Source organism: Dama dama, chromosome X (assembly GCF_033118175.1).
Source record: "Dama dama isolate Ldn47 chromosome X, ASM3311817v1, whole genome shotgun sequence".
In the NCBI taxonomy this organism is placed as follows: domain Eukaryota; kingdom Metazoa; phylum Chordata; class Mammalia; order Artiodactyla; family Cervidae; genus Dama; species Dama dama.
In genome coordinates, this window is record NC_083714.1 from 12,657,964 (window position 1) to 12,670,978 (window position 13,015).

The 13,015-nt window shown below is 34.7% G+C and overlaps 1 protein-coding gene across 1 annotated transcript in view; it reads left to right on the forward strand.

Annotated features, from left to right (window-relative positions):
* The window catches only part of COL4A5 (collagen type IV alpha 5 chain), a 239,754-nt gene that overhangs the window by 132,899 nt on the left and 93,840 nt on the right, over positions 1-13,015 (forward strand). The window contains exons 5-13 of the mRNA XM_061135980.1: positions 3,474-3,518; positions 3,606-3,668; positions 6,384-6,437; positions 6,747-6,773; positions 8,704-8,784; positions 10,456-10,518; positions 12,193-12,228; positions 12,407-12,448; positions 12,614-12,706. Coding sequence (XP_060991963.1) covers positions 3,474-3,518; positions 3,606-3,668; positions 6,384-6,437; positions 6,747-6,773; positions 8,704-8,784; positions 10,456-10,518; positions 12,193-12,228; positions 12,407-12,448; positions 12,614-12,706 — 504 coding nt within the window. The remainder of the gene's footprint in view (positions 1-3,473; positions 3,519-3,605; positions 3,669-6,383; positions 6,438-6,746; positions 6,774-8,703; positions 8,785-10,455; positions 10,519-12,192; positions 12,229-12,406; positions 12,449-12,613; positions 12,707-13,015) is intronic.

Genomic DNA, 13,015 nt, shown 5'->3' on the forward strand with positions numbered 1-13,015 from the left:
TTTATTTGTGTGTCTTGAAGAGAACAAGTTTGGGAAGCTCTAGTTGAAGCCATTATGTTAAAAAATAACTATTTTTGAAAAAGGAGGTTGGTTCCATAAAGTTTTACTGCCTATACCGCCATGTAACTACATTATAGCAAAATATTTTAAAAAAAGAATAACTATTTTTGGAAGAATACAGTATTTTATCAGTTCTGAGATGTAGGATTTTTCAAGTTTTAATGTTCTGGAATTCAAGACGTGTTTGAAAATTTAAGTGCACATTTAGTGTAATTTTTCTGAAAAGCTTTTAAGTAGACATATACTTTTCAGTGTGTTTTAGATTTGGAGGAAACTATAGTTTATAAATAGTACTGGCTTTTGGAAAATCATATTTAACTTTTCTGAGCCTCAGTTTCTTCACTTGTTAAATTAGAAAGTCAAACAAGACAATCTCCACGGTCTCTTTTAGCTCTGAAATTCTGTGTTCATAGATTGACAAGGTCCCTGAATTTGAATATAGAATATTTGGGTGGTGGCTTAGCATATTTATGTGTATTACAAAGAAAAACATTCTGATCCTCTGATCTCCAGAAATTTAGTAGATGTATACATTTTACCTAAATATTTAAAATATTCTGTTTGCTATATACGTCTTAACAACACATAGCTTGCCTTATGTGCTACTTTTGACTGGTGTAGGTAGAGCAGTGGAAAAGCAAGGAAGAAACTCAAAACCCTTAACATTTTTTTAGCAGACATGCTTCTGTGTTTTTCTGTCATAACTGAATATCAATATACTATTAAAGCTGTTCATAATAACATAACATATATCTTAATAGCTATAGCTACCATTAACTATGTCCTAAGTACTGCTGAGACTAAAAAAATTCTGTCCACTCTATCCCTTCCCACTTTAAAGTGTCTGAGAGTGCTTAGAACTCAGTGGCCTGATAGTTCCTGCGTCCTCAGGTCTCAGCTCACAGGCAGCTGTTGGCATGCAGATTTTAAAAGACTTCTTATGGAAAGTTTAAAGCATACACAAATTTACAGAGAATATATTGATATTACAATGACACCCCCCATGAAGTCATTACTTGGCTTTAAAAACTATCAACATTTTGACAACTTTGTTTCATCTATACCTCACCACTCTTGCCTGTAATATTTTAAAGTAAATCCCTCACATCATCATTCCACCAATGAATATTATGTTTCTTGAACTGATAACCACATTATGCCATTATTACACCTCAAAAACTTAGCAAAAACTTTTCAATATCCTTTAAAATTCAGTCCATATTCAGGTTTTCTCAGTTGTCTCAAAGATTTCTTTTTGCAATTGGTTTGTTCAAACCATCTCCCCATTCTCTTTCCTCTTTCCCCCAGAGGTAATTATTTTTCATTTTCTGTTTATCTTTCACTGTTTAGTATCACTACCTATGTTATAAAAAGATAGTATATTATATACACTACTTAAACTTTGTTTCTTTTACTTAACATGTCTATCCTGGAGATCAGTATGTATTTCAGGGTACAGAGATCTTCCACATTCTTTTTTAAAGCTGCATAGTTTTTTATTATGCAGATATACCTTAGTTTGTTTATTCCTGTCCCTATTTGTTCTCTGGAGAAGGAAATGGCAGCCGACTCCAGTATTCTTGCCTGGACAATTCCATGAACAGAGGAGCCTGGTGGGCTACAGTCCATGGGGTCACAAAGAGTTGGACATGACTGAGCACACATGCAGGCCTTGTTTCTAACCTTCAGCTATAACTCTGGTTATATGTCCACTTCTAAACTTCAGCTACAGTAATTCAGTCAGTAACCTTGGATTTCATATTTTATAATTTCTTATGTGCCTTTGGGATAGATTTCTTAAAATGAGTTGCCTCAAAGAGTAAATAAATACATGCGTAATTTTGTTAGATATTTCCAAATTTCTCTCCATGGTGTTTAAATCTCATTAGTAGTTGTCTGAGAGTACCTTTTATTCATAGCCTTACCTACAGAGGATTTTGTCAAACTTGTATTTTTTTGCCAATCCTGACAGGGATATTTGATTAAGATTTTGGGGGTGATCACATTGATGTTCTCGGAGGCAGATATATCAGTATTTGCCGCTTATTCATATCCTGCTGTATTCAGGATTCATCACAAACCTGGGAGAATCACTTTGTTTTTTAGAACAGACATTTCATCCACTAATTTGCCTGCTCCTACATCACCACAAACTGGAAAATTCTTAAAGAAATGGGAATACCATACCATCTGACTTGCCTCTTTAGAAATTTGTATGCAGGTCAGGAAGCAACAGAACTAGACATGGAACAGCAGACTGGTTCCAAATAGGGAAAGGAGTACATCAAGGCTGTATATTGTCACCCTGCTTATTTAACTTCTATGCAGAGTACATCATGAGAAATGCTGGGCTGGATGAAGCACAAGCTGGAATTAAGAGTGCCAGGAGAAATATCAATAACCTCAGATATGTAGATGACACCACCCTTATGGCAGAAAGCGAAGAAGAACTTAAGAGCCTCTTGATGAAAGTGAAAGAGGAGAGTGAAAAAGTCGGCTTAAAGCTCAACATGCAGAAAACTAAGATCATGGCATCTGGTACCATCACTTCATGGCAGATAGATGGGGAAACAGTGGAAACAGTGACAGACTTTATTTTGAGGGACTCAAAAATCACTGCAGATGGTGACTGTAGCCATGAAATTAAAAGACGCTTACTCCTTGGAAGGAAAGTTATGACCAACCTAGATAGCATGTTAAAAAGCAGAGATACTACTTTGCCAACAAAGGTCCGTCTAGACAAGGCTATGGTTTTTCCAGTGGTCATGTATGCATGTGAGAGTTGAACTGTAAAGAAAGCTGAGCGCCAAAGAATTGATGCTTTTGAACTGTGGTGTTGGAGAAGACTCTTGAGAGTCCCCTGGACTGCAAGGAGATCCAATCAGTCTATCCTAAAGGAAATAAGTCCTGGATATTCATTGGAAGGACTGATGCTGAAGCTGAAACTCCAATACTTTGGCCACCTGATGTGAAGAAATGACTCGTTTGAAAAGACCCTGATGCTGGGAAAGATTGAAGGCAGGAGGAAAAGGGGACGACAGAGGATGAGATGGCTGGATGGCATCACTGACTCAATGGGCATGAGTTTGAGTAAACTCCAGGAGTTGGTGATGGACAGGGAGGGCTGGCGTGCTGCAATCCATGGGGTCACAACGAGTCGGACATGACTGAGCGACTGAACTGAACTGAACTAAGGACAATTAAAACAACTCACCCAAATAGGAGTATCTTCTATAGGTTTCTATAAAAGAGATTTTAAACATGTATAGTTTTTTCTATAGTGTTTAAAAAAGAATGAGTGGAAATAATCAATGAGACACATTTTGTCCATCGCTGTTAAATGTAGTTTTCATAATTCCCTTAGGTTGAATATTATTTTATTGTCATTGATTGTTATTTATTTCTTTTTATAGGGTCCTCCTGGACTTCCTGGATTTCCAGGGACACCAGGTCTTCCTGTAAGTAGAATCTGGCTTCTTATTTTTAAAATCTCTTAAAACAGTAATCTAAGAAATATTATACATGTGTTATATCCCCTTTCAAAGGGAATGCCAGGCCATGATGGGGCCCCAGGACCTCAAGGTATCCCTGGATGCAATGGAACCAAGGTGAGATTTATTTGACTTAATCTTAGGCAATATGCTAGATAATAATGAACTTAAACATTTCAAGGAATCAGTATCGAGAATGTCAAAGAAGAGATATAGTAGCTTCATGTCTAGGACAGACATGGGGTATGTTCTGAGTTAGCATTTTCAATATACTGAAACATCAGTAATTCTTTAAGCCTGTATAATTAGTTGGGATATTGCATTGAGTTGAAGATTACCTACCAAATCCCTTTTGTGTTTTAGTGTTAAGTAGAATGAGAGTTTTTGCCATACATTGACATGAATCAGCCATGGGTGTATATCTGTTCCCCGTCCTGAATCCCCCTCCCACCTCCCTCCCCATCCCCTCCCTCAAGGTCATCCCAGTGCACCGGCCCTGAGCACCCTGTCTCATGCATCAAACCTGGACTGGCGATCTATTTCACATATGATAGTATACATGTTTCAATGAATGAAATGAAAGTTAAAAAGGAATTAGGATATATATGTTTATACATATAAACACACATATACATGTGTGTGTGTGTATATATATATATACACACACATCTATATTATCAGTTAAGAGTAATACTTGTGAATGTCATTCATTAGCTTTGATTTTTTTTAAACTAGGTACACTTAAAATTTTCAAATCTTTCATATTCTTAAATTTTTTTATCTTGCCTAATAACTTCCTGAAGAAGAATCCTAAAAATCTATATGTAAGACCACATCAGTTTTTACTATGAACTATTAGTATGAAACCTGAAACTTCTCCATCATAGAAAATAATGAATTTAACAAGTGAGAAAATAAAGTGTCATATGCTACAAACATTGTTTCCTGGCCCTCATTTCTTTAGTCAAGACTAAATCCAAGTATTTGGATTAAGTATAAAGTGAGAGCAAGAAAAAAAGAGAGGAAAATTTGCTCTTTAAAAGCTTACAAGTATTTGTTTCTATTTCTTATTCCCTCACTCTTCTCCTTTTCCTATAGGTTAATGAAATATTATTTTCTGTGTATCCTTTTGACATTTCAATATTGCACATAATACTCTGTGAAACTATTCTGAAATACCATAGACCTTTCTAATTAATGACTTTTGTCATATTTTATATTAGGGCATAATATTTAAAATAACTTGAACAAACTATTTTGCATTATGCAGGGCATCACATTTTATGATAATCATTGTAGTGTATACTTGTAGGCAATAAAGTTATTGTTACCTCCAATATTTCTCCAAGTCAGTGTCATCCTTGCCACTAATAATAATAATATTCTGATTTTGGATTTGTGAGGCTTACTTGTGTTTTTCATTTTTGCTTGGGGCAACCTTACAGTGATAGGACCAACATGGAGTTAGTTTGCATGGCATATTGCATGTTAAAGCAGGCTACATTCATGTGCCTATTCTGGTAATTTGATTGTTTTTTGCTAGCATGTCTTGAGCAACAAACAGACCACTAGCCAAAGTTTTAATTAAGACCAGATATATCTACAATGAGTATAGTATGCTATGTGATTAAAGGGATCTTTTTCTCTTCTTGTTAAGGCAACACCTTAGCATATCTCATGATTCGTTTGCATTTCAGTCCCCTCCAATTATGTAAGCAACAAAATTTTTTAAAAACATTATCTGCACCTGCAGATTAAATGGAATCTTATATTTCTAACTCTGTAACTGGGCTTCCCTTGTGGCTCAGCTGGTAAAGAGTCCGCCTGCAATGCAGGAGACCTGGATTTGATCCCTGGGTTGGGAAGATCCCTTAGAGAAGGGAAAGGCTACCCAATCCAGAATACTGGCCTGAAAAAAGCATTATGTGTACCTGCAGATTAAATGGATTCTTATATTTCTAACTATGTAACTAATTGAATGAACCCTAGAGATGGAGTCAAAATATATGGATTCTTTTGCTCTCTGTTTTCTAAACTCGATGTACAGGCCACTTCCTTTCTGTCTGGGCTTATTTTTTCCATGTGTAAAAAGTGGTGGAGAAAGGGATATTGGACAATAAGTCAAAGGCACGTAGCTGTATCATTTACTCTTTTAAGCCTCTGACAAGGATGTTTCTAGAAGTACTACAGCACATGGATATTTGAAAGGAGGTTGCATTGGGGTTCTTCTACAGCCATTTTAGCTTTTGTTTTCTAAACCAAATGTCCGTATTAGTACTTTACAATAGGGAGTGAGAAAAATTGGGTGCCTAGAGAACATAATGACCTGCAATTGCTAAAACTATTGCTATGATTGTACTCTTGGTGATGTTAATGGCATTCTTTCTTACCATCTTTTCCTCTTTACAAAAATAATTTGAAATAGTTTACAATAAAAGAAAAAAGCAATGGGGGCAGTTAAAATATGAATCTATATAATACATGGGCAGGAAATTGGAGCAGATCATTAACTATTAAATGTGATGATAGACAGGAATCTGTGGTATGATTCTCTCAAAATGGATTTGTCAGAAGAAAATGACTAAAGTAGAAGATTTTTTTCCTTTATTTCTGATCGGGATTCATGAGTGGAGATAAAAGTATCTTAGAAGGTTGATATGATATGGATAGTTGTTATCAAGGTAATTGAAAAGTGAAGGCTAACGAATTTTTGACAATCTGGCATGTTTCAAAATGACTTTTGCAGAAATTTTTTCAGTAAGTTATTGTTTGTTGGTATAATGATGCTTTGTTTTTTGTTCCTCCATGCTTTTTATTTTTAACTCCTTCTAGGGAGAACGTGGATTTCCAGGCAGTCCCGGTTTTCCCGGTTTACAGGGTCCTCCAGTAAGTTATAAAATTTGGAATTATAATGAACACAGGAATTGACATAAGCAGAAGTGTACAAAGTGAGCTCAGTGCATTTTTATGGAACAAAATAGTATTTTTCAAAGTAATAAAGTAAAAAAAGAAGTTAGTAGTGCATAGAGCTTTCTGCTGGGTAAAAGCAAAGACTCTGTAGTGCATATTTAGTATAAATGTCATCTCTAAGTATCTTAAGATACCTTTTCCTCAGAATGGTCTTATAGCAACCTCTTCAATTTTGCTTGCTCCCTCCCCTCTCATTCATATAATTCCTTTTCTTTTTAATAATAGGGACCTCCTGGGATCCCAGGTATGAAGGTAAGTATCTCATATGGGAAAGGTAAGCATTTTAAATAAAGTATTTGGAAAGCCAGCATCTTCAGTCAGATGTCTCTGACTTCTGTCTTAAAATGGATGCTTCTAGAAGTTGCACAGGTGCACATTTATGAGCTCTCCTTAAGTATTCTCCTTTGTTCTTGTGGCTTTAGGTACCTTTTATGGGCTGGTATGCTTGCAAATGTGTATATCAGCCTCACAGTTCTTTTTGATACCTTCCTCATTACATTTTGATTCAGTTGACCACCTGCTCCCTCTGGAAATATTCTTTCCCTCTGGCTTCTGCGAGGGAATATTCTGGAAATATTCTCTCCCTTTTCCTAATCTTTCTTCTGCATCTCCAGTCAGTCTTCAGTCTTCTATGCAAGCTCATGTTATTCTATCTAGCAAGCATCAAGACATAGTCCTGACCCCTTCTTCCCTTCTATGCCTAGCAGTATCATTAATGCTCATGGTATTGATTGCTGTCTAGTTATGGAACACCTACATTTCTATCTCTAAAACAGAATTTTCTTCTGAGTTACATGCATGCATTAAACTGCTTCCCTGACATCTCCTGACTTATCTCCCAGACATTCAAAATTAACGTCCTCAGAGTTAACCCAGACCCCCAAGTAAACCTTTTCCTCCTTCTGTTTTCCTCATCTCTAAAATTTGTATCACTGTATACCATGTACACTTTTACATGTACCAAAGCCTGAGAGTTAGTATTTGCATTTTCTACTCCTTCTCACATCTCCTCATTGCATTCTATCTCTAAATACTGTTAATACCTGTAAGTATATGTATTAAAATTCATCTACTTTTTCTTCATTTCCACTGCCAGCACACTAACCATAATGCCTCATCTGGATTAGTGTAGTAGCCTCTTAACTAGTTTCTTTTTTGTACCCCTCACCTCCCAGCATGATTTACTCTATACAAAGCAGCCAAGAATGATCTTTTTAAAATATAAATCAGTAATTTAATTTCTCTCCTTATAAACCTTCAAGGGTTTCCCACTGCATCCAAGATAAAGTCCACATTTTTTTCTATGGCCTGTAAGATCTGCGTATTCTGGTTCTTGCCCCACATTTCCAGCCTTATCCCTAAGCCGCTTTTCCGTGGGCTCACTGATTGCACCAGTCCGCATTAAGTTACTTGAATGTGCCAGAGTCATCCCTTTCTGGGTCCTTTGTTCAGGCTGCTTACATTGCCTAATGCTCTTCCCCCATCTTCTCCTGGCTGATTCACGATCCTTTAGATCTCAGCCTGAATGTCGCCTTCATAGATTGCCCTTCTTCACTGCCCAAACAAGTTTTCTCCACTATTTCTTTTTTAAATTGAAATATATTTGGCATATAACACTGTGTAAATTTAAGGTGTACATGTTAATTTGGTAAGTTTATATATTGTAATATGATCTCCATTATAATGATAGTTAGCCCCTCTAGGACATCACATGATTATCATTTCTGTGATTGTTCTCCACCATTTCTTTATCATGTACCATGTAGTTTTCCTTTATAGTCCTAAACAGAAAATTTTATCATCTTATTTGTTTACATGTTATGATATGAATTTCCCCAGTATATTATTAGCACAGTGAGAACAGGTGTCTTGTTTTATCTTCTTTGCTACGAAGCATCCAAAGCCTAACACAATTCTTGGCAAATATTAATATTTAATGTTTTTCATGAATGAGTAACCAAAGGTATGATAGGTTCTTAACAAATTGACTGTACTTCCATGTACTGTACCCACTTCCTCATTTTCATTTGAACAGTAAATGTATTCATTTAACTACTGAGGTCGCCTAAATCTTTGAGAACACTTATGTGACAAATTGAATGCTTAGTTCATTTTTTGTATTCTGGCCAGCTTTCCTGTATCATAACTATTACTTACAATCACCACTTATGGTTTCTTTTAGGGAGAACCAGGTAGTATAATTATGTCATCACTGCCAGGACCAAAGGGAAATCCAGGATATCCAGGTCCTCCTGGAATACAAGTAAGCATCTGCTGACTTTCTTCTTTGCCCTATTGATTAAATCAGATCACAGCATCACTTTTTTTTAATCCTCAGCCTTATAGTATTCTCTATTTTCATTATAGAAATTAGCATCTGAGGTTTGATAGACATGGCAGGTATGTTGTATGTGAAAATAAAAGCAGTCTTGACCAGGGAGCTTTTTAAGAAGTGTGGCTTGTTCTTTTACCTTTCAAATCCAGTTTCCATGGAAATTTTTGTTTCAGAGTTTTGCAGCAGAAACAGCCTTCTATATAGTCTTATTTCTGTGTTGTGGAGATCAATAGTGTAGTAGGAGTAAATGGTCTGATTAAAAATTGCAGGTTTCCCATTCAAGGTATTTGAAGAATTCATTTATAACATTACCAGTTATGCATAACGTATTAACATATTTTGAAGGCTGAAAGAATAAAATATATGTATAGTGAATGTCAAGTGTAATCTTAAGAAAAATTATCATGTCAGCCTACACATAACATACACAGAGATGACAACAACTTTTGGGGATTTATAGATTAGGGAATTAACTTTTTTAAGGTTTATATTTCATGAGGATTGCTCCTTTTGCCAAAAATAAAAATCACTTCTTTCTAGTATTTGATCACTAAGATACAATGTCAGGGACTTTTTTCATTAATCACCTTAATACATACTTGATATCACCCATCCATATGTTCTTAAGTATTACCAATCTTTTCTAAATTTTACTGTATTATATTTGAAAATATAGCAGAATACATGCAAAGTATATGTAGGTTATAAAGCATAATTACCAAATGAGCACTTATGAACCCAATGCAGTATTTAAGAACTAGAACATTGTAATTTTCAATCAACCTTTCTTGGCAGTCACATCCTTCTGCATTCCATTTCTTCTTAAAAGTAGTTTTATTACATGCACATATATCATTAAACAAGAGTATTTAGCTTTTAAAGTAATATAAAATGTATGTGTAGTTTTCTGCAACTTTTTCTATTTGATATGTTAAGATTCACCCATATTATTGTATATGACTGCAGTTCATTCAGTTTCACTTCCATGTTACAGTCCATTTTTTGATATACTAGAATTTGTTTCTCTGAACCCTTGTTGTTGGATATTTGGGTTGTTTGGAGATTTTTTAAATTATAAAATAACTCAGAATTTGTATCCAGATATAAAATTAATAGATTTCAAGGCAGTCAAATTTTCAACTTATTAAGATGCCTAATTTTGCTCCACAGCCATTATAGTATTCCTTTAACTTTTGTCCCAGTTTTTCTCACTTCCCTCTTTGTGTTTAATTTTATTCATTTTTATTTTAAAATTAGGGAAGCCACCTTGAAACTAGGAGGCTTTCCCTTCCCATTTCTAGCATAAAAGCTCCAGTAAATGGCCATCTTTATTGCTTCATATTTTAAAACTTCCTTACTATACGTTTGTCCCATATTTATTGTGTACCACTGTAAAACATAAGTTCTCTAAAAACTGCATTCATTCTGTTTAGTTGAATTTCTTTATAGTCATTCAATCCTTTTATTCTACGTTTTAAAATTCTGCTTCAGAATTATAGACTTGTAGAACAGAATTCTAGCAACTAAACTTAAATTTCACCCATTTAGTTCTTTATACAAGTTTTTTTCTTATCCTTTTCTTTACTTTCTTTGTAACAGGGCCCAGCTGGTCCCCCTGGTATACCAGGGCCAATTGGTCCCCCAGGACCACCAGGTTTGATGGTGAGCTTCCTTCTGTAATTTCATTTCTCCTCCTTGGCTTTCATTTCACAAATACTAATATTATTTTTTTTTCATTTATTTTTATTAGTTGTACTAATATTATTTGTACTACTTGAAAGTATAATAAATTTGATCTCTAGTTTTCTTAAGTTTTCTTATATAGGAGAGTCTATAGTGTTATGGTGAATAATATATATGCTAAATAATAACTCCATTTTATAGATGGAAAGAATGAGGTACACAAAAGGAAAGATTTAAAATAAAGTATCTTGGTGGTTAACTCTTGATGTGTCAGATTTGAAGTCACTTCTGGGGCCACCTTATGAAGTCTTCTAAGGCAATTCTTAAGTCACTTGATGAAACATGTTTCTTCAAGATGCAGTTTTCTGTTAAAAAGAAATAAAAATAGATATTCACACACACACAAAAATATCGGCTTTCATTTCTTAAGGACCTGTGACAGAACAGTAGGATTGGTGAGGGTAGTGAATCACTCTGAAATGGGATAAGGATTTTTATTTCCCAGGAAAGAAGCAAAAACTTATAAAGACCCTGAATGTGTAACCAGTTCTCTTACTTTACTACCTGTATCGTCACTTATATTTCTACTCTAATAAATTGTAAGTACTTTTACCCCTGAAATACTTAAATTTCATTTAAGTCATATTTTAAACTTAGAACTGTACTGTTGCCCTGTTAAAAGGGCAAGAAAATTGTACTTCAAAGTAATTTTTCATGTGCCACTCTTCTCTCATCTATCATATATTTAAATGACAGTTTTCATTATACCTTTATAGACCATACATTTTTGCTTGTGACCATTGGTCCTCTATTCATGAATGAAAGAAATAATGAAATAATGTTTGATAAATACTAGAAGATCTACCAGAAAAAGATTGTAATTTCTGCTTTCTTAGAAATCTTTAGGAGAGGGTTAGAAAACCTCTTTGTTTAGTTTGTTTTAGTTGTAAATATCTTGCAAAACATGAGATTTTGGAGCATGATACTTTTTCCGAACTCTATTACAACCTTGGCCGACCCTAGGTGTATTGTTACACCTTGAATTTCCTTAATTCTTGTGACCACATAACACATTGACTCTGTTCTTAATGTCCCTGCAATTAACCTTGATTCAACGTCTTAGAAATGCTACCAAGGTGTAATATGTGAATAAATAGATCAGTTGACATCAGGAGGTGACATCCCTGGACAGACAAATGCCAGTTTAACTTTTCAAACCTTAAAACATTCTCAAATATACAAATATCATATAAAATCAAATTGCATTAAAGAAGTAAACACATGCCTTTTAGAACTGGACAGTTGTCTAATGGTACCTAAGTTTAACCCATAATTCTGATATGGTAAGTTTGATATTTGTTGAGATTAATTTTTGTATTGATTTTTGGCATGAGTGCTACCCCACGGCCTCTACCCATCCTTGCATTTCTTCCCTCACCCATTTGTAGCCTGTCAAGAGAAGTCACCACTATCATCTAGTTTTTTAAAATCAATTTAAGTATGTGTCTCTGACGAGAAAACAATGAGAAAAAAACCTCAGGAAATATTATTTTAAAGGACTTTTTTCAGTCCTTACTTCTATGAAACCAACTTATTTTTGATATACTCATTAATATAACTCTTTTTTCCTTTTTCTGTGTCTTTCACTCTTAGGGCCCTCCTGGCCCACCAGGACTTCCAGGACCAAAGGTAATTTTCTTCCCTTTAACATCTTTTATTTGGTGTGGATTTTTTTTTGTTGTTGTTATTGTCAGTGAGGTTTTTTAGTTAATTTGTTTATTTTTTAATTGGAGGAAAATTGCTTTACAATGGTGTGTTGGTTTCTGCCATAGTCAATGAGGTTTTAAATTCAAATCTCTCTCTTCAGGGGAATATGGGCTTAAATTTCCAGGGACCCAAGGGTGAGAAGGTGAGTAGAGAAAAAAGTTGATTATTCAACCCTCAGTTTTTTTCTTTCACAGTCATTTGAACTTGTCTTTTTGCTTCTTTCAACTAAATTAGCTTGCATGTTATATTATATTATTGTCTGTTTAAACTGTGAGATATTACTTTACTTATTTTATCTTGCAAACAGGGTGAGCAAGGTCTTCAGGGCCCCCCTGGGCCACCTGGACAGATCAGTGAACAAAAAAGACCAATCGATGTAGAGTTTCAGAAAGGAGATCAGGTGAGTATGTAGGGAGGAAATCAATGACTATCTTGCTATGAAAGTGGCATTCCATTAAAATGCATTACAAGCTGGAATAAAGTTATTTGTGATAGTCTTTTTGAAAGAACAAGGATTAGAAATAATTAAAATTTTAAAATATCTTGACTGAGATATACTCTATATACTGTAAAATTCACCCATTTAAAGTGTACAATTACGTTTATTTAATACATTCACAAGATAGTCAAACAATCACTACAATCTGATTTTAGAACATTTTCATGAGCTCCCTGAACAAAACCCCACACCTATTAGTTATCACTTAAT